Source organism: Pipistrellus hanaki (assembly GCF_964339955.1).
Source record: "Pipistrellus hanaki genome assembly, chromosome: 6".
Taxonomy (NCBI): domain Eukaryota; kingdom Metazoa; phylum Chordata; class Mammalia; order Chiroptera; family Vespertilionidae; genus Pipistrellus; species Pipistrellus hanaki.
Genome location: NC_140508.1, coordinates 48,648,310 through 48,671,277, shown reverse-complemented (window position 1 = coordinate 48,671,277; position 22,968 = coordinate 48,648,310). Strand labels below are relative to the sequence as shown.

The following is a 22,968-nucleotide window of genomic DNA, read 5'->3' as shown; positions in this document are numbered from 1 at the left end:
AGACCTGGGTTATATATTAACATTATCTCTAGTTGCTATGCAATCTTGAGAGTCTCTTAAACAGCTCAGGTTGATCAGTTTACTTTCCTTGAAAACATGATTGGTCTGAAACATTTCTGGGTTCCTTTTAATTTTCAAAGTTCTATGACGGCTAGTGTACTTGACAATGATGGAAGGCGACTCCCACTTACCATTCTGTTCTCGTTGCACTCCTGCTGCCAGAAGGTCAGGTTCCCCAAGGCTGATGTCATTCAGCCTGGTCCCCAGACACTCCATACAGAGATGCTTGCACCACTCCTCAGCCTCCAGCTCTGAAAATGACCACACACCATCAGAGTCAAGCAATGCTGCACAGGAAAGAAGGGGGAACACTGCTTCCCGGACCATTTACACAGGGAATTAGGGAATGTTAAAAATCTACCCTAAGAAAACAGAACCGCTTTCCTCAATGAGTGGGAAAAAAAATCCCCACAATCATTTCCCATTGCTTGACATTATATTTTAAGGTGATTTAAAATTATTTCAAAGCACTTTAACTCATTTACAAATAATAACACATAAAGTATTTGTTTACTATCCTGTATATTTTAGATTGATTTGAGTTTTGAATGGAAATTGCTTAGAAAAAGTAATTAAGTGAAAATAAATACATGAATAGTTGACAATGTCAGACTAGATTAAGCAAGTGAAAGTTTTTCTCAATGTGACAGATTCGTGTGGGCTGAAAGTCTGATTGCCAAATCAATCTGAGTTGCAATGGATCATAGATCAGCACAAGTATGTGACAGTTTTGGTGTTTGTTTGTTTTTAACATCAGAAGTGGGATCTTCTTATTTTAAATATTTTGGGATAGACTACTACATTAATCCTCTTTAGCAAATGCCAGTTATCTGAGATGCTGATTAGACAACCACTCTTTTTACTCCTAGTACTTCTCAATTTGTTTGAAATACTACAATGTCCGACAGAGTCTTGTCGTATCTAACACTTCCACAAACCCACATACAGTTGATTCTAATACATGAAGTTGATTCTAATAGTATGAACTTTGTGTAGGTGAGGTGACTAAAGGGTTAAATTTGTACCTGGGTCCCCTAGCATATCATTTATCACTGGTCAGCACCACGACCAAATTGGAACCCAAGTCTTCCAGCTATTTTTAATACGCAGAGTTCTGAAAAAGAGTATGAGGTCCAAAATTTTGGACCAAACTCCCAAAATCCCCTCCACAGAAATTGGTTGAAAACTCTCCTTGACACCTCCCTGGAAAGAGACATTTCTGACTTTTCCATGTAGCACAAATCTATACCAGAACAGTTTAATATCAATTTCCTTCACATCTTTTCTTGCTCTCTGTGGATGGCATTCCAACCTTTGTCTTGGCATTTTAAACTCCCCATGAAAAGTTATCTGTGACAGGTCTTCTTGACTCCATGGATTTAAATACCAACTGCTCTACTCCAGGTCAACACCATCTAGCCAGGGGAATGTTTTCTTCCTGTGCTAGTCACACTGCCTTAGTATCAAAAAAAGTTTGAACAGTGAGATGTCAAGGCAAATTTGTCATTCACTTTAAATTTTTTAAAAAACAAACTTAAAAAATTTTGTATTGAATTTTAGAGAGGAATGGGGAGAGAGAGAGAGAGGGAGAGGGAGGGAGAGAGAGAGAGAGAGAGAGAGAGAGAGAGAGAGAGAGAGAGAGAGAGAGAGAGAGAGAGAGAGAGAATGAATCTTCTTTAGCAAATGCCAGTTATCTGAGAGAGAGAGTGAGTATTGGAGGAATCACGCTGAACTGAGGAGGGTGGCCAGGGGCTGAGGTGGGAAGTCATGTCCAGGGTAGTGAGAGTGACCACATGTGAACTAGGGAAGGTCCTGAGTTCACACAGTAAAATCAGTCAGCACTCTACCCATTCTCTGCATGATTTTATCATATTTAGTTCAATTAGATCAGCCCAAAACTTCATCTCAAAACTATTAACCTTTGTAATCTGCATACTTGATCTAACAAGTTGAATTTGTTTAGGTATTATAAAAGTTTGCATAAATCTGCTTTTGATAGTCACCTTTCAAATAATGACAGCTTTACCTTATGCTTGTTCTGTCTATGTATTAAAGTCCTTTAATATTTTATTGGGTGTTATTTAGTCTCATTATTTAGTCATTGATTTTCTCTGAATTATCTTCTATATTTCAGCTTTCCATGCTATTTTTCTTACAAAAATGATATTAAATACAAATGGGATAAGATGAACCCATTGCATTTTAACTATTTGTTTTTCTATAGATTAAGTGCCTTTTTTTTGTTTGTTTCATCTTTCAAACTTCCATTTTGGTCTACACATAATTAAACTTCTTTATGGAGGAATAAAGGCCTAAAACATTCTACAACTTTTGCTATGATTTTCTCTCCTTGATGGAAGTGCTTTCTCCATTAAGCTTTTTTTTCCTTTTTTTTCTTTTTTTCTGAAGAACTTACAGCTATGTTCAAATTATTAATTCAGGTAAGTGACTTTTTCTCTAAGACAGAAACCCATGTAATGTTTTCATTATGCCGAGAATTAGCTAAATGAAGAAATTCAATAACGTCCAAAAGAAAAATGGAAACATAGTTGGAAATAACAAGACAAATGGAGAAGAGAGACCAAAACTAAATAAGTGAATTATGAGCTAAATGGGTTTATTGATTGTAGGGAAAATGATTATCATAAATGGAGAAAAATAGAAATAGACTCAAAAGTGAATGGCTCCTTCCTGATTTTCCTTCCATCCCTTCTTCACAGAATTCTAGGGAGAGTATGGCTGTATCCCTTTGAATCAGAAGAGCCCTTTACACTGGAGACCCTTAATAGATGCCTACTTCTCTCTATAAAAGCCTAATATACAAATTGTCCTTGTGGGAGTTTGACCAATCACTCACTATGGCATGCACTGACCAACAGAGGCCAGCACGAAATGAAGGAAGGCCCCCGCCAGCAGCTGGCAGCTGAGGAAGGGAGGCCCTGGACACTAGCCAGAAGGCCCCGATTGGCCCTGATTGCCGGCAGGCCAAGGAATCACACCCATGCATTAATTTTGTGCACCGGGCCTCTAGTTAATGAATAAATAATTACATTCAAGATGTGTTGCTTTCACTAAATGTAGACCATGTTAGTAACATGAAAGTTAAATGACCCAAAATGGGCTACATTTGAAAACAGTGAACAATTTTCATCACATGTACAGAAAGCAGGCTCTCAGAATCATAGCAGAATTAAAAATAGCACCAAGTTACTTCTGTGCTAATTTAACATAAGATGTAGGCAAGACTTGTTTTGTGCACAGATAAGAAATTATTATATTTACTCCTCACTGGATTTAGCATTTATTATTAATCTTGGGAAAATGTAGGTAAAAATCATTTTGTTTTGTCTTCAGCAAAACCAGCAATTCTAAAGTACATAAAATTTTCCTATTATTGGGGGATAAATATTGTTTCTATATTTATTAAACTCTTCTTAAATGCATGCTTTCCTAGGAAGTGAAGAAAGTGTACTATTCCTTAATGAATACAGGGATCTTGCTATCGGCATTCAAAATTTGCAGAGTTATAAAAAATATACACATTTGATGATGCTTTTCATTCTTGAAAGTTGGCACCTACTTGTTTATTCACTAGCCTAAGTTTATATTTTATGACTTTTCTTTTTCTCTCACTTATTCTTTTGGGAGACAAGAAACCAGGTAAAACCTAGATTCTTGCTTCAGCAAAGATGGAAAGACTGTGTCTCTGTTTAGCAGGAAACAGAAAAAGTGCCTTTTCCAATGAAGTCAAATTGGAAAGATTGATCAGTTTTGAGAGAGGGGAGCTTTTAGTGTTTTTTTCCAAGTAGAAAACATGGTTATTTCCTCTCCCCTAAGTGCCCTCTTTTGCTCCCTCCCACTTCCCTTCACACTTAATAATCCTTTAAAACTGATTTCAAGTATGACCTACTCAATTTAACTCCTTCAGTCCCATGTTTAGGTTTGACACCTTCCTCTGTGTTTCCACAGCACTCTGGACATATTCATGGCCCCTGTATATCACTGCCTTTTCCAACCAATATACTTATTAGTAAGACACTGGAGTGTGGGAAACCTACTCCATTTAGTCACTCTAGACATTAGCTCTGTACTAAATATGGAAACAAATAATGTGGAATGAGTAAATGAACAGAAAGTTAAAGATGAATTCTAGGTCCAAGTGAAGATAATTTAATCACTTGCTGGATGTTTTGAGGTCTCTATTTATCCCATTTAAGTGGAGATTGTAACTTTTGCTCTTCACAGCTGGCTCATCTAGATAAAAGAGGCCTGTCTGCTCCCTCACTACATTTCACCAGGTTTCTTTGGTTCATGTTTTCCTTTTATATTTTTCTGTATCAACCAACTTTAGCTTAGATTATGGTGTGATAAAAAAAAAAAAAAAAAAACAGCCCTGCAATCTCAGAGGATTTCTTTGATAAAAATGTTTATTTCTTGCTCCTGACCTTGTTGGATGCAGGTTAGCTTCAGCTATGCACCAGGTTTCCTTCTGTGGGAGGCTGGAGGAGCAGCCTTTAGCCCAGTCTCAAGGTAAAGAGGGTCAAAACATAGACAGAACCAGCAGGGCCACTAACCTCAGATGTGGGACATGTCGATGCCTCCACAGTCCACCGACAAAAGCACATTTGTGGAAAAGAAGATTTCAATATTTGCCCAGAGCAAGGCAGGTGGTCACTGGGAACAATCACAGGCTACCACATGGGACTCATCTATCCCCATCCCCTTTACTTTCCATCACTCTGGGTCCTTACTCTCGTGTGCATGTATCTCATATGAAGTACTTTCTTTCTACTTTGGGTTTCCTTCTTCCTAAAGAATATATTTTTAGCACTTCTTTCTGTAATAGCATGGATTAATAAATGTCCTTATTTTTTTTTTATTTCTGAAAATGTCTTTCTACCTTCACCTCTAGTGAGAATTTATTTTAATTGCTATTTTTCTCTAAAAATTGGAAAATATTTTTCTAGTGTCTTCTATTTATTGCTGCCAATATTGAGTCATCTGTTCACCTGTCATTTCTTTCTAAAAGTTTCTGTTTTCTTTGGGGCTGCTTTATGTGTAATTTTGCCTATCCACTTACGTGTCTAACTGTTGGCTTGAAGTAACCCTTGAAGACAATGTATTTTCTTCATTTCTGGAATATTTTTCATATCTTAATATTTTAATCTCTTCATATTTTGATAGCATTCTTGATAGTTTCAGACTTATCTTCTAATTAACTAGTAATATCCTTAAAAAGTCTAATTTTATTTAATCCTTTGCATTTCAATAGCTTTTAAAAATACTTAGAGGTTCTAGTAGTGTATTTTGCATATAATTTTTAATATTATTATGTCCCTCCAAAATATGTCTAGTTTTTCCTTATATTTATTTATTTCAAATATAATTACTTTATATTCTTTTAAAACTTTTCCTATATTTTGCCCTTCTGGGGTGCTAATTTTTCTTTTTAGAAAGCAAATGACTTTTTCTCATTGTGATTTATTCATGTGGTTTGTACAGTTTTTAAAAACAAATAATTTTTATTGATTTTTTAGAGAGAGGAAAGGAGATGGTGAGAGAAACACTGATTGGCTGCCTCCTGCATACTCTTTCCTGGGGGTCAAGCACACAACCCTGGCACATGCCCTGACCAGGAATCCAACCAATGACCTTTTGATCCATGGTACTGCACTCAAACAACTGAGCCATGCAAGCCAGGCTGTACAGTTTTATTGTAAGGTCATCATCAGGAAGATTTTAATCTACTCTAGAAACCTCAAAAGCCTGTGAACTTCAAAACAAAATCATTTATAGTTTGCCACCTTCAAAGTCCTACAGAAGTGAGCAATTCTGGAAGAAATTTTAAATTTAATATCAGGGTGGATTCTATCTTTAGGCAATTAGTTTATAGCAGTAAATTGCATTCATGTGTGTGGTGAGCCTTCAATTGAGTAACTGTTCTCCACCTCTCTCTGAGACTGATATTGGGTCTGCTCAATGCTTTCTCAGGGCATCAAGTTGAGTTGTGCTATTACTTTCTCCAGGAAAGTGAGGGCACTTGCAGAGCTAGATTTTAATCTTTTCATATTTGAATGCAAAGAATTCAAGTCCAGAGCCTCCACTTCATGTTGAGACAATGCTATATTTCCTACCCTACCTATATTTCCTATATTTACAAGTGTGTGTGTGTGTGTGTGTGTGTGTGTGTGTGTGTGTGTGTACTTTGGATATTTTTAGTGCCTCATTTTTTAGTTTACTAATATACTTTTGGCTGTTATTATTAAAAACATGTGTTAAGTGGTTTTTATTTACTAAATCTATTAAATTGATGAAATTCTAATTTCCTTTGAAATGTCATCCAGAGTTTCCATTTGATTCCTTTTTATTGGTCCCAGTTCTCTGCTGAAGTTACACCTTGTCAATTCATATTTTGAGCATATTAATCAAAGTTATTTTAACTCCTGTGTTGGTATATTGTGTAACTACAATATTGAATAAGCTATAGTCCTTCTTCTATTGACTATTTTCTCTCTTGGCTCCTTTTCTGGATATGATTGTTGATATTTGATTGAATGCTAGAAAGTATAATATGAAACATTATTAAGATAACTTGAGGATCTAAATGATGTTAGCTTTGTCTAGAGAGGGTTTAGTTTAGCTTTTTTGCTAGTAGTTAGAGACTTATCAACTTTATTCAGCCTGGCACTCAGATGATTCAAATCTGGGTTTCTGTCTTTGACAGTACTGATTCATATTTAATTTTTCTTTATCTCTGGCGTAGAGCAATTCAGGATCTCACCAGAACCGGGGATGTTTACAAGGTTTCTATGACTCTGAATTCCAAATATGACTCTCAGTATCATGGGCTATTGAGCGCTCTCTTAGCTACCACTTAGCTTGGCTTCTCAGCACCTAGTGGATACTTAGCCAAGAGTAAGTAGCTCATGAAACAAAGTCGAATCATATGTCAAGTTCACTTATCTGTGCTTCCTTCTCTCCAGGATCTTGTTTCAAGTCATGGTTGCTTTGGCAACTGTCTAAACTTAATTTCCCCCACCCTGCCTAATCCTACAAGATACCTAAAACTTTCTCAGCTATCTCTTCATGGACTCTTCTTTCTACCTGGGTCTCAGCCATTGGGCTCTATGCTACTTATAACTTAGCAACCCAGTGCCAGCCTTCGTATAGGGGACTCTCCAAAGAAATGTTCATGAGCAATCTATTGTAGAATTAGAGCCAAGTTTCATTTTTTAAGAAGTCTAATGACTGGAATTACATTGCATAAACAGATGAATATAGAAGATTTGACATCCTTTATATACTATAAAGATTTATGTATTTATGTGGATCTTGCACATTTCTCATATTGTCTATTCCTAAGAATTTTATGGAAATTTTTGTCACTGGAAATAAAGTCATTTGTTTTCATTACCTTATCTAGATATGTATTGCTTTTTGTAAGTCATTAATTTTTGCATATGGATCTTCTATCAAGCCACTTTACTGAACTCATTAATTCAAATTCATTTTCAATTGATTTTTTAGCATTCTCTAATTAGATAATCATAGCGTTTGTCATGACTCAACTATTTTTTAAAAAAAGCAGTTATGTGGAAAAATTCCCTCACAGCAATATAAATGAATCGTCAAGCTCTGAGACTATACATCGTGGCTGATAACTTAAGTTTCTTCATCCTAACAAAAGTGGGCAAACTCCTGGCAGGAGAGGGCATATCTCAAATTAACAGACCCTTTTCTCATTGTTACCACAGGTTTGTGAAATTTCAGTCTAGACAATGAAAGGCATCGTTTTGCAGACATCTGACAAGAAGACTTGGTCAATGTAGTCATGAGTTATTTCTCCTAGAAATTTTTCATTGTAGAAAGAAGCTTTGAGCAAAGAAAGCCTTGTTGTAACTATTTTTTTTAAATGAATATGAATTTACTATCTTTCTTTTATAATGAGATTAACCTTGTACGTTATGAGTGGAAGCTGTTGAAAAATATAATGGCATCCCTCCCAGGCCTGGGGTTTGCAGGTGTCCTTCCTTGGAGGGGGAACCATCACAACTCCTCAAAGCTGTGTGGAGAGTAGGAGAAGTCAGGGAGATTTGCTCTCCAGGAAATGATTGGGACTCAAGAACATGTCATTTGGGTAGTATACTCTAATAATATCATATCCACTGGGATTATGTGCTTAATAGTACAAACCATGTGTGTGGTTAAGCCCATGCTCTCTTTCTCAATGCATAGATTTCTCTTTATAATGTACATCTGAAATTGGCCAGGGATTTGACCTTCTGCATAGGAATCAATAAATAAAAAGAAATTTACTGCCGCTCTTAATTGCATGGCCAGTTATTTGACTGTGCACGGCAATAGGGGGCTGCGTTGATTATTTCTATTTCTATAAACTCCATGAAGGCACACGCAGGCCATGTTTTGGTTCTCAGCCAACGACAGGGTGAGCCACTCAGTTCTGTGAATCTCAGGCATTCAAGTTCCACCTACCACTTAATAGGGGACATTCAGTGCAGATAATTTCATGCCCTCACATCTTCTAATTCTAGTCTTTATTCTAGAGATATTAATAATATCAATATTAATAATATTAATAAATATTGTAATTTTTGAAGTTCCCTAGTAAAAGGTCATTTATATAAACTCTTGATAATGGATGCTGAAGACATCCTTCCCATCCTTAAATGGAAGAGAAGGGAAATGGACCTTATATTTTTGTCTTGTTTTGTCAGAAACAATGTATTTGTTTACACCTAACTTACAAATATTCAGAAATTCAGCACAATAGCATCTGAATGTGTTTCTTTTTACTAATAACAGTCATCTTAATTATGATAGTAAGTAACTGTGGGGAGCTAAGATGTGAAGGAAGCATGAGTGTGACTACAGTTATCTTTTCTAGGTGCGTGGAGTAAAGGTTAAAGGTAAATTTTGTTTCAATAACAAAAAAGAGAAAAAAGAGATGCCAAGCTTCATGGTGATTCTATACTTAATTAAGCAAGTATTTGAGAAATCTGTGGACAGGTGGCACAAGATATTATTGCTACTGTTCAAATATAAAATAAATGCAATTAAAATTTCCCATTACATATTTGCAATCACTCTGGACAATGATTAAGTGGAAGTTGGTTGTGGAATAGCATTAACATGACTTTCTATTTATTGTCAGTAAGGCTGAGTTCAGATTTTTAGGAAAATAAGCAGAAAAAAACATTTATATTGTAAAGGACATGAGAGCATACAATTACACTAATTTGCTACTGGGATGCTGGCATTGTTTGAAAACAGGTGCATCCACCGTTTAAGAGAGAATAATGAAAAGCATTCTAAAAGAGATGCCTGATGGCCAAATGCTTATGTTTCTTTATATGCTTTTTTGGAATAAAAAATATTTTGGTGTCTGTTAGCCAAAACATCAACTAAAGATACTCTGCCATTTTCTTTAATAAAGTTTAAATATCATGATTCTACAAAACCAGTAACCCTTCTATGACCCAACTGCCCTTCTTTCCCTCATTCCCTGCAGTCCCTGCCTCTTTCTGTTCCTATGATTTGATTTGAGTTCTTCTGTCCCTCAGCAAACAGGTGGTTAAGCTTCTGCTAGGAGCAGGGCAGGTTTTCAGTTGCTGCTAGCCATGCACAGATGAACTGCTCTCAGAAATGTGCAGATTTGGGACCAGCTTCGGCATGGCTAGGCCACTAGTCCACTGGCCTTGAGTTGAAGGTAGGGAACAACCCATACTTTTCCAACTCCAAAGTGCTCTTCTCCTAAAATTGTGCCTCTCCTGAGACAAGAATGAGATTAAAAACAAAACAAAACAAAACAAACAAACAAACAAACAAAAAGGCTTCAAAGGATAACACAAACTGATAAGGAAACTTAAGGACAGTGAGATTATCTTTGAGAAGAGTTTGAGATCCCACTTTGAAAAAAATAGAGAATAGACAAGAAAAAGAGTGGAATACCAGACTGAGGCCATGTTTGGCTACAGTAGTTTCCCAGTCAGTTGGCACTAAGAGAATAGCACAGTGTCTAGCTGGCATGGGGAGGGCATGAAGGCCAGCTGAGTATTCAGGTTTTATTAGGCAAGATGGAGGCATTAGAGCCCTTTGGTTACTAGAACTTCACTGTAGGTTGATCTGGCATTGGTGGAGGCAACAGATTGCACAGACAGGTTGGAATCAGGGAAACCAGTTAAAATGGTCACTAAGAAAAAGACCTTTGGCTCAAAGTGCATATGGTGAGCTGGGAAACAGGCCACAGTCTCTCAGCATCAATTTTAAGGTCCATCATCATCAACAGGGCCATGATCCAGTTGAAAATATCAGAAGATGTCAAGGGACTCTGGGAAAGATAATTCTACCCTGGTTTAGCTTAAAAATAGGAAAGAAATAGAAATATAATGAGTAGAGATACTCAATTAGCTATTCCTTGGTCAATTAGTAATGCTAATCTGTCCCTTGTGTCCTATTGACATTCAACATTTTTCTTTCTGTCTTTCCTCTCCCACACCTCCTTCTGGTTCTTCCTTCTTTCTTGCATTAATTCAGTCACTTCTATACATTAGATGCTGTGCTTTTGTCATTCCCTAATTGCTAGGGAATAAACAATAAATAAGGCATCTCATTAGAATCCCACAGCATCTAAGGAGAAGGCAGTAAAGAAAGTTGTTGCAAGGACAAATGAGCACAAGGACTCACAGATCAGGTTGTCAGAAAGCTATGAAAGAACAGCTGGGAAGGACTCTATAGAGAAGGCAGGTGAGGAGCCAGCTCTGTTGAGTTCACAGAAATTCATTTCTTCCTGACTGGTCAAGTTCTCTCTCCCCAGTCTCCATCAAGGGAGGGCTTTTGACCTTGGTTTCTCAAGATGCAGGAAGGGTCCTCACTGCTGCAAAGCGTTGGCTCTAAGACAATCATAAATTGGGAAGACATTTAGCGATATTTTGGCAAATTTTGCTTCTTGATTTCCCAGGACCATGGCAAAATGGCTATTAAGAGTCTTGGATTTCCTTTTAGTCATGTAGTATTGTAGAAATGGATAATATGATTAAAGCTTTTTCTTAGTTCATTTTTTTTCTACAATAGCTTCTGTTTTCCTTCTTTTACTCCTACCATCCCCAGGGTAGGAGAAAGGGCAAAGAATTTGAAATTTAAAGTCTTGAGAGTTGATGTCCCAATTCCATTTACCAGCTGTGTGACAAGCCTCAGTCTCTTCAGCTACAAAATGAGGAGAAAAGATCTCCCTCCCAAGATTATAAATATGAAATGACAGTTATGTACCTTATAAGTTGTGCATTCTCTCTCTAGTTGCTTTTAATACCCTATTTCTAACTAGTCTTCATCTTCTTTTATATAGTATGATCTCTATCATACATTCTAGTATATGTGTATGCATATTTTACATTTCCTTAAGCAAGCCTCAGGTTCTTTAAAGGATGGTGCAGGTTTCTTCTTTGAACTTTTCTGTTCACATAAGAACCAGTAATAAATCACATAAGAGTTCATACATAAACCAAGAACATAAACTAAACCACAAATTGATGATCTGAATCAAATCAATGTGCTAAATAAAATTGAAGCTAAATATTAAGGTTCCTCTGACTCACCTTTGTCCTGATATAAGTTTGGAAAAGTTATTATCAGTTAAAAGTAGAAATAAACATTTGTGGCTTTCTTTTAAAAAAATATATTTTATTGATTTTTTACAGAGAGGAAGAGAGAGGGATAGAAAGTTAGAAACATCGATGAGAGAGAAACATCGATCAGCTGCCTCCTGCACACCCTCTACTGGGGATCTTCCAGCAACCAAGGTACATTCCTTGACCTGAATCAAATCTGGGACCTTTCAGTCTACAGACTGACACTCTATCCACTGAGCCAAACTGGTTTTAGCTTGTGGCTTTCTAATATTATAATATGAAGAATAACTACTATAGATCAATGTTTGCCATCTTGTCCCTTGGGTGAAAAAAAAATCACTTGATATTGATATATTTGAGTAGAATACTGATTCCTGGGTCTCCTCCTGAACCAGAATTATAAAAGAGACATTGCCATCTGCAGTACGCCTCAAAAGTCAGGTAATTCCTATAACTAGGCAAGGGTATTATAGAATGTTTTTTAGCAGGAATTGGCAATCAAACCTCCAGGTTCAAATCCAGCTTGCCATCTGCTTTTGTAAATAAAGCTTTATTGGAACACTGCCATACTCATTCATTTATGCATTGTCAATGACTACTTTCACATTGTAAGAACAAAGGCGTGTAGTTTCAACAGACACTACATGACTACAAAGCCTAATCTATTTACTACCTGGCTTTCTATTTTAAAAAATTGCCAATCCTTACTCTAGAGCAGTGTTTCCCAAACTTCTCTCATGATGAGAATCACCTGGTGGAGTTGTTAAAATATAGATTCCTGAATCCCAACTAAGAAGTGCTAAACTAGAATTTTTGGGAACAAATAGATAGGTAAAATTGTATACTTAACTACTGAATCCCAACTAAGAAGTGCTAAACTAGAATTTTTGGGAACATTTTTCCCAAAAATTCTAGTTTAGCACTTCTTAGTTGGGATTCAGTTAAAATCTATATTTGGGATCTTAGTTGGGATTCAGTTAAAATCTATATTTTAACAACTCCACCAGGTGATTCTCATCATGAGAGAAGTTTGGGAAACACTGCTCTAGAGTAAGGATTGGCAATTTTTTAAAATAGAAAGCCAGGTAGTAAATAGATTAGGCTTTGCAGTCATGTAGTGTCTGTTGAAACTACACGCCTTTGTTCTTACAGTGTGAAAGTAGTCATTGACAATGCATAAATGAATGAGTATGGCAGTGGAATACACAACATATGTTCCCAAAAATTCTAGTTTAGCACTTCTTAGTTGGAATTCAGGAATCTGTATTTTACCAACTCCACCAGGTGATTCTCATCATGAGAGAAGTTTGGGAAACACTGCTCTAGAGGAACATCAAAGGCAATAGGAAGATTACTGATCAAGGAATTATGAGCTCTGCGATGGTCTGCTAAACAGCATGCATCTTGGGTAAGACAATCAACCTTTTTGAAACCAAAGCTTGTCCTCTGTAATGACAGCACTGGCGAAATGTCGATCTCTCAGATCGTGAAAATAAGATTTCTTTTCCTAAAAACTTAAAAGTCTGCCAGCTAAAATATCAAGATCCCTTTGATATTTTGCTGAAAGTATTACTAACCTACCAAAGTAAATATGTAACTCATATTAATTAAAGGCTTTGGAATGGAAGGTGAAGGAAAAAAAGCATCATTTACCAAGTGATAATGATTAGAACACTTTTTTACAAAACGTGTGTATGGGGCTCTGGCTGGTTGGTTGGACTGCATCAAAAGGTTGCTGGTTCAATTGCTGGTCAGGGCACACGCCTGGGTTGCAGTCATGATCCCTGGTGGAGGTTTGGAGGCAGCTGATCAATGTTTCAGTCTCACGTTGATGTTTCTCTCTCCCTTCCCCTCACCCTTGTCCTTACTCTCCCCTTCTCCCCCTTCTTTTCTCTCTAAAAATCTATAAACACCCCAAAATGTGTATTTAGGGAGATATTAGGTAGAATGGTTTTTTTATGGCAAAACATTTGTGAACCACTAGATTAGATATTCTCTTGGGTCCCTTTGATTCTAAAATTCCATGAACACAAATGGATATTTCAAAGTTATTATGATCACTTCTCTCCCCCTCCCCACCCCGCCCCCTTCTCTCTTTTCTCACTGAAGGATGAAAAGGCAGTGAGACATTTGGGGGAGTAGAAGTGGTTAGCGATAAAATGGGTTTATATAGTCCCTAAGTTTGGTAATTGCTGAATTGAATAAAGGATAAAAATGTTTTTTTATTGCTTTTTTACTCTCTTTTTAAAACCTTTAATATGTAAATGTAACTGATGAATATTCAATAGGGGAGACATATTATATTGTATTTCCCAAACTCATGTAAGCATAAAAATTCATTTTCCTGAACATCTCTTGTGACCTCTCTTCTACAGAAGATACTATTTAAACAATGTCGATCAGTGGGCTATTAGGTAGATTTGTGACAGAATAAAAGTGAGTGGCAAGAGTAATTTGGTGATCAGAGAAATCAGGAGTCTACCTAGTGGGGGCTGTGTTTGGGTGTTCTCTCCTAAAAGCTCCAGGTAAGTACTTCAGGTGCCAGACAGGGATTCAGAGGTGAGGAGGAGCACTCTGCCATTTAGGACTAAATGCACACAAAATGTAATTTAGAAGCAATAGCTTCTCTGGCAGCCCTGGTTTAGGAAAATACTGGTTTAGGAAAATACTGACAGGTGATGCAAAGAGTGATGAAGAACTTTAAGTTGTGGCCATCAGTAATAGGGACAGCAAAGGGATGCAAATCTTCAAAGGTGGAAGGGAAGTAACTTCTCCTGTGTTACCCCGGAAAGCAGAGCCTGAGGCAAACAGCCGTGGCCAGTTGGACGGCTTTTCTCTACCTTGTCCTTTAGGAACACTACATGTGAATTGTCACGTAGCAGGCGTCCCCCTTTGACCAGCACAGATGTATCTTGTTAACTAACTTGTGACCCACACCTGAATTGCGTCCTTCTCTTAATTCACCACAGGGAATCTTCCATGAGGACACAGGTAGGGTGCAAGAAGATGCCAGGATAAGAAAGACACAGGATGTGGGGTCTGTGACATCTGTTCTTGATCTTGTGTCATCTTGTACCTGTTAGGACTTGATCCTGAGTATTTGTAAAGTTCATTGCTACTGTGCCCACCTGCCTTTAAGATCCAGCAGGCTTACAGATACCCAGTTCATAAAAGGAGCCTTCTGTCACATGGGCACTCGGTGCCCTGGGGTCCACTGCTTATTCCCTACTGAGGACAGGAGGACAGGATCCTGCTGGGGGCAATTTTAAGATGGAAATTCTCCATAAAGGCCATGAACTTGTTGGAGACCACTAGGTCTCTGCCCTGTAGAAATCCTACCTGGACTTGCCAGTGACCCCAGTCATTGGCATTGTTACCACGACACCAGTAGCACTGTCAGATCTACTGATCACGCAGGTAGGGACAGGATTGCCTGCGAGATTGCCTGGGCATGCTGAAGAGTCGTTTCTTGTTCTGGCCTCCAGAACGGGCAAGCTATCTAGTAAGCCAAGAAATGGGTTGAAAAAAGATATTCTGAAACATTATATATGTTGCTTTCCAAATCCAAAGCAGCCCCCAAACACAGAATATCTGTTAGTGGTTGGTGGTGATCAGTGTGACATGTGTCCTCTGTTGGGCCGGTGGTCCAGACATAGCACCACCATGATGCCTCTACGTCCACCTTCACCTGGTCCCAGATCATACCAAGTGGAAGTCTTGGTAACAGTTTTGTTACTATATACAAAGAATAATTGCTATGAGTTTAGAACCAGAAATCTGGTTCCCATTGCTATCCCACAGGGGAGTAGTCCAACTCTAAACCTGTCCTGAGGGCATGCTGTCTCAAGCCAGTCCTGGTTCCTGGGCAGCATGAATAGTTGGCAAAGGCTGGGTGTATGTGGCTTTACTTTTTCAGAAAGTACAATTACTAGAGGAGCAGTAAGGGATCAAAGAAAACAGAAAACACCTATATAGGGGCACTATGGAGGTGGCCACCTCAGCGTGCAAATACATTCTCCATCTAGCAGAGCTGTCTTCTGAAATGCTGTGAGACCCCTGTGTCTCAAGCCAACCAGCCAGGGAGAAAAACACACCAGGTTTGATCCCTGACTCCCATCTCCTATTGGGGAAAGATTTACACCATGGTCTTGGTGCACCCCTACTCATTCTAGTTACCCATCTGAGTGCCAATCAAGATCCCATAGTACTTGAAGCCTTGGTGTCAACAGGAAACCCATGGAGCAGAATGAGAGCCACAGTTTGTGTACTGTAAGTTTGCACCTGAGTAATGTCAGTTTGAGCCACCTATAGCCATAGAAACAAGAACCCGAAAAAAGGTCAGAGATCCATGGATTCTCTGAAGTTCATACATGGACAATATATAAAGAAGAATCTCTGGTGTAGAGCAATAAATTTACTAACTATTATTGAATGAAGGACAGACATGGCCAAAATCCATGCCAACCATGATGCTCTCAAGACATCTGAATCGGAGACTTGGTGGTGGCCATGGAGATTAGTATCTAAAAGAACAATTTCTACAGTTATGTCATATATATATTATATACATATATATATTAGAGGCCCGGTGCACAAAATTCATACACTGGGGGCAGGGGGGGCAGGGGAGTGGTCCCTCAGCCCGGCCTGCGCCTCACAGTAAGGGAGCCCTAGGCCCGTGGAGAGTGGGCCAAAGCTGTCAGTTAGACATCCTTAGTACTGCCGCGGAGGTGGGAGAGGCTCCTGCCACTACTCTCATCAGCTATGAGCCTGGCTCAGGGCTTCTGGCTGAGCAGTGCTCCGCCCCTGTGGGAGAGCACTGACCACTGACCACCTGTGTTGAGCGTCTGCCCCCTGGTGGTCAGTGCACATCATAGTGACCCATCATTCCCCGTTTAGTTGATTTGCATATTAGTCTTTAATTAAATAGAATATATATATATATATATATATATATATATATATATACACACACACACACACACACACAAATATGTATATGTATGTATGTATGTATATACATACACACATATATACATATACACACATATATGTATATGTATATGTATATGTATATATATATATATATATGTTGATTTCAAACAGGAAGGGAGAGGGAGAGAGGGATAGAAACATCAATAATGAGAGAGAATCATTATTTGGCTACCTCCTGCACAACACACATTGGGGATCGAGCCTGCAACCTCGGCATGTGTCCTGACCAGGAATCAAACCATAACCTCCTGGTTCATGGGTTAACGCTCAACCACTGAACCACACCAGCCTGGCTATTGTTGCTTTTTTAAAAATTAACTGGATTCTAATGCTTATTTTGTTTTGCACCAAATGATGCTTCTTTTTATATTTATTGTGTGGGAATTTGTAGAATGTAGGTGGTTATGTATTTATCAACAAATGTTTTTAAATAAAATATTGAAATTTAAACACGTCTAAATATTTAGAAACATTTCTAGGGAGATCTTACTTTTGAATACCTGGCTTATCAGGTAAGAGGATGACACCTACTGGTAAAACAATTTTAATTGTCAGAGGCTACCAGGTGGCTTTCATATTTAAAATTTATACCTATGAGAGAATGTGGCTCCAGGTTTCATCCTTAAACAATTTTAACAAAGCCAATAGACTATCCTAATCCTAGAATTAGAAGATTATTTAGGTAATATTTTATTTTATTTTATTCTTATTATTTATAAATATATTTTATTGATTTTTTACAGAAAGGAAGGGAGAGAGCTAGAGAGCTAGAAACGTCGATGAGAGAGAAACATCGACCAGCTGTCTCCTGCACACCCCCCACCGGGGATGTGCCCGCAACCAATGTACATGCCCTTGACCAGAATCGAACCTGGGACCCTTCAGTCTGCAGACCGACGCTCTACCACTGAGCCAACTGGTTTCGGCTAATATTTTAAAGAAAAAATTGAATGCAGGGTTTTTAGAAATTTTAATCACCTTTATAGGTCTCAAATGGGAAGTTCAAAACACAAGGATAGAGATACATACCTTAAGAGATTAGAGAATACTCAAAAGTTTCCCTAACCCCACATACCAAGTATTAGCTACTTTATTGCTTATACTCAGTTTCCCATTGTCAAAGAGTCTACATCTACTAACTGGGACAATATGTTATTCTAAGACAAATAAACCAAATCTGTTCTTTGGTAATAATATGTGCACAGTTAGATGGTTGTAATGCAGAACCATTCTTTTTTTTCTTGGGGATGCAGTCATAGAATCAAACATCTACTATAGTGAAGTGCATCTGAGTAATGTGTAATGCGTTCTAGCTACACTGAGTTTTTCACCCAGTGATGGTTAGGGAGCCTGCTGGTGAGGTGGGGTGATGGGCAGGGTGGTCAGAATGGCTAGTCTGTGTGCAAGACAATGTAGCGTTTGCATGACCCAAGTGGCCAAATTGAGACCATTAAGTGACAGAGATTATGAAAGCTGGTGTTCCAAGCTAGGTGCAGTAAACTACTGTGTTACTCGCGGAAGGTCTCCTGGGCTCAGCAGTCATACATTATGTGTCAATGCCTCAAATTCTACTTACAAATTATCACCAGGAATTTGTCGGCTGTGTGATTCTCCAGGGAATCCAGAAGTCTCAGAAGACACTGGATTTATAGATGGACAATTTTATCTTTCCCATACCTCTGGTGATCAAACTTCATTATCCAAAGAATCAATTAGCAAACACATTTTCTCAGATAGTCTTTTTTTGTGTATATATTTCTTTAGTTGGTGCTTGATTCAGAAGGGACACTTGAAATGTGCTTAAATGCAAAGATGTGAACTGTTGTTTCCAAAGTAGACTTAGCTAGAAATACTTTATTAGAACAGGAAGAGCTTCTTGGCAAAGAAATACTGCCTAATTCAACAATGACTATAATATCCTGATTGTCACCATGAAATAATTTGTGTTAACTCCTTCAGGATGCTATATTACCCTTCAGTCACATTTCTAAACATTGAAAATTACTTGGAGATATCTACTTTTTACAACCTTGGGAACTATCTTAAGAAAAAGCCAATGCATTTAGGTTTTTCCGAGTAAGACAGAGTGTTTAGCAATATTCAAAGCATTTTACAAAAGCATTTCATTGGAATTCAATAAAGATTTGTAATGTACAATGCAATACATGCAGTCAGAATATAATTTCGCCATTCAACCGGGAACAAGGAAACCGAAAAGAATGCCTGGATCTGTGAAAATAGAAATGAATATAATGATAAATGCTTTGTGAAACTTGGGGGCATATCCTTGAGAAGAGCTATATATCTACCCCCCATTATTATGATTTCAATTTTTTATAGCACTTTATGGTGCTATAAAAGCCTCTTAGTCTAAATTCAGCCCTCTGGCTAGATTCTGACAGTCTATTTGTGTTCCAATTTCCTAAATAATAAATGACTCAATGTGAAGAAATACACAGCTTTCTTTACACGTGCAGGAAGTTTTAAAGTAAAATACATTTAAACATAAATGTTACTAAATGGTTTTTTTTTTAAATCAAAGGAATTGATATTTGATAAGATGGGCAATCCTCTACCCCCTTACCCCATTCCAAAGAAGCATGGCATGATGAAAGCAATGTAGTCAAGAAACCCAGGATTCCTTTTCCAGTTGGTTTTGGAAGCATCACCTTTAACATGATCAGGGTTTGGTCTTTTAGGTTTTCCTTAAAAACTTGCTGTTTGCATAGTGTGCAAGGTACATTTGCATCACCTAATAGGGTTTCATTAGGAATTAAGAAATTGTTAAACGTAACTATCAAATGCACTGTTTTACCCAAAAGTTGCTGAAGAGCTGTAGGTAGATTGAAGACTGATGCTGAAGGAGGCTGTGAGTAGAGATGCAGGGATTGGAGGACCTGCATTTGGACTGGCTCCTCAAAATGAAAACGATGGGTACTGACCCCTAACTCTACAGAAACAGGATATTCACAACCTTCTTTTATTTTATTTTTAAAAATATATTTTTATTGATTTCAGGGAGGGAAGGAGAGGGAGAGGGAGATAGAAACATCAGTGATGAGAGACAATCATTGATCAGCTGCCTTCTGCATGCCCCGCACTGAGGACAGAACCTGCAACCCTGGCATGTGACCTGTCCAGGAGTCAAACTGTGACCTCCTGGTTCACTGGTCTACTCTCAACCACTGTGCCATGCCAACTGGGCCACAAGCTCCTTTTAGATGTACCACTTTGTCCTCTTACTGATACATTGACATGATGTATCTAGCAATTCTTAATTCCAGTGGCCCAGATAATGGGAAGAATACTGTTACCACTGGGCCATCAAGGGGTTCATTGCATAGGACAAGGGGTCCATTGTGGTCGGCAACATGAAAGAAAAATATTAACTACTTCCTCAATTCCAAGTCCTGAAGGTTTTTATTCCACTTTGAAATAAATTAGCCTTAAAATAATTTATATTGAAAATTTCCTCTTTCAACAAGAAGGACAGATGCAGGAAGCAAGAAGGCTATGTGTAGTGGGCCTACCATTCAGCCACTCTTTTAATTAAGTACAGTATGTAGGGTGTGAAATATGTCATAACAAGTATAATAAATGACTATCCAAAAACATAAGCAACAACTAAGTTCAATATCTTATTCTAAAGTTGAGCAAACTTCCCTTTGACCTCTTGCACACTGAGCAAATGACAGAAATATTGCCCCTTGCTGTGTCCCTGAAGGCCACCATGGTCTTCTGTATCGCTCCAGGAGAGCCAGGCTATAAAGACATAAAAATGAAGCTACTGCAACAATTTGGAGCTGCCTGAATACTCTCAGAACAGCTGCCGGGTTAATTTGGCAGGGACCATGAAGCTCAAACTGGCAGAGCCCCAACATTCTCTCTGATTGAAAGCATTTCAGCCTTTGTGAGGAAACCAGAGGAGCGTTTACTACCATGGGATCATCCCTCCAGCCAGGGGCAAGGTGCCCTCTGGTATGTGTTAAGCCTTTAACCTTGATATCTGTGCTTGCATATTGCCCCAAGCAGACCTCAGTTAATTGTTCGAAACATCAGTGATGAAAGACAATCATTGATCAGCTGCCCCCTGCATGCCCCACACTGAGGATAGAACCTGCAACCCAGGCATGTGACCTGACCAGGAATCAAACTGTGACCTCCTGGTTCACAGGTCACTCCGACCCCTCTAAGAAACTTTTCTCCATAAAGGTTGGAATTACTCTCATACTTAGACTAATGTCTAAGCCATTCTCAAACCAATAAACATAATAATTGTTTTTATATGTCTTTACAAAGCTCCAGAGATATAGTTAGAAGTTTAAAAAAAGGGGGCCAATAGTCAAAGATATGTTTAGGAAATACACCCTCTCTTAGAGAGGCATGACTTACTATAACATATTAAACGTACTGTGTATTTCTATAATAAATAAAATGTTCACCTCTACTTACTCCAGAATTTCTCAAACATTTGATCACTCATCCAACCTCTCCTCATTGAATATCAAAACTTACAAAAAAAGTAATGGTCTACAGAAGACAATTTGGGATAACACCAATTTCAAACAAATTTCTTCGTTAGGTGCAGTAAGTTACCATGTTACTCATTGACTGTCAAAGTTAAAATTAATTCTATAGGAAATTATTTTAGGAAACAAAATTTTTGTATATTATGTATTAAGTTCACTTAAAGGGCAACATGCTCATCTTAGATTTTTCTATTTTATGCACTTTTATGAAGTGACAGCTCTATATTTTACATACAAATGAAAGCTGTGGATAATTATACTGAAGAACGTTTTCCCAAGCATAGACTCCATTAAGTTACTAGAATTACTACTTTTGTTCAATCTCTTCATCTTCATACTTGATTGATTTGACATCCATGATATTTATGCTTGAAGATCATTGAAGAGTTTAGGAAGTTTAATTACTTAAAATTATCACAAACTCTTGCTAACGCATCATCCATATTGCCCTATCTACTGGTTTTAGTGTATCTGCATTTTTAGTGTCTCTGTCTGCTCCTTTGGGCTGTCATCAGAGACTGCATCCATAGTATTTGTTGGCATGTTGTAAACTGAGGTTCTCCCCTTCTATGCCAACACTACCACATCTTTCCCCTGGTCTTATTTCAATTTGTCTCCCCCCTTCTTCTCCTTATTCCTTTTTGCTTTTGAGCCTTGCTTTTCTTAAGTTGTTGAAAAGTGAATCAGATCACAGCATGCCAGGGCTCCATGCCCTCCAATGCCTGCCTATGTCACCAATCCACAGTCAATGCTTAGATTTATACGGCGACCAAGAGTCTTACTGGTTCCCTCAGCTTGAATTTGGGTCTCTGACCTATACTCACCATTGCCTTCATCACATAACACAGATTGCCTAGTCAGAGAGGTCCCTTCTCTCCCTTTTCTTAGAGCATTTATCTGCACCTTTGAGATGTGAATCTTTTTAACAGATCTATTGCCAGTTTTACCTACCCAAGGATTACCTGGGAGCCACCCCCTGGGATGTCATCCTCAAGGAAGATGGCACCCCATCTCCCAGGCTCTGTGGGAGGGAAGGAGCCCACCTTCCATAAATGCCTTTTTCCATCATGACCAGATGAGCGAGCTCATTTTTGTGTGGGTAAGATCAAATTTTCCTGCTCCTGCTGATGTTCTGGGTGGCACTTACAAGTTAGTAAACATTTTACCCACTTGTTGTGCATATTTTTAGTCTCCTTTCATAAGATTATAAGCTTTTTGAAAACACAGATTTTTCTATGCTTGTTCATAGCTGTATCCCTAACTCCTCAAACAGAAACATTTTGAATTGATGAATAAAAAAGAAAATGCAGGAAGGTGAATACATTCTTTCTTTGGTAATCATCACGAACAAAAGTAAATGGATGGATTAAATAGGGGTTTAAAGCGTTGAGGAGAGAGAAATGGGTACCAGTGACATTTGTACGTCTTACTGCTAAGGAGTGAGCAGTGGAATCAGGTGTTAATTTAATTTAAGATTGATCTTTGATGTGAATTTTAATATAAACTTGATCATCACTTTGTCCAGAAATATAGATGTGGGGGCACATTTCCCTACTCCATATCTGAGAATTCATTTAATTCTACTCACAAAAACACTGACTTACCAACTGTCTCTTTGTGATTTTAATTTTATAGAGATAATATTTATGAATTAAAATTTTGAAACAAAAAATTAAATTTATTTCAAAATAACTGAATCTTAGTCTGTGAACACTTTTTTACAGAGTTCAAATATTTTA

General features: G+C 37.9%; 1 protein-coding gene across 1 annotated transcript in view; it reads right to left on the bottom strand.

Moving 5' to 3' along the window:
• The window catches only part of DOK6 (docking protein 6), a 225,520-nt gene that overhangs the window by 98,324 nt on the left and 104,228 nt on the right, over positions 1 to 22,968 (bottom strand). Inside the window, exon 4 of the mRNA XM_084887401.1 lies at positions 192 to 311. Coding sequence (XP_084743527.1) covers positions 192 to 311 — 120 coding nt within the window. The remainder of the gene's footprint in view (positions 1 to 191; positions 312 to 22,968) is intronic.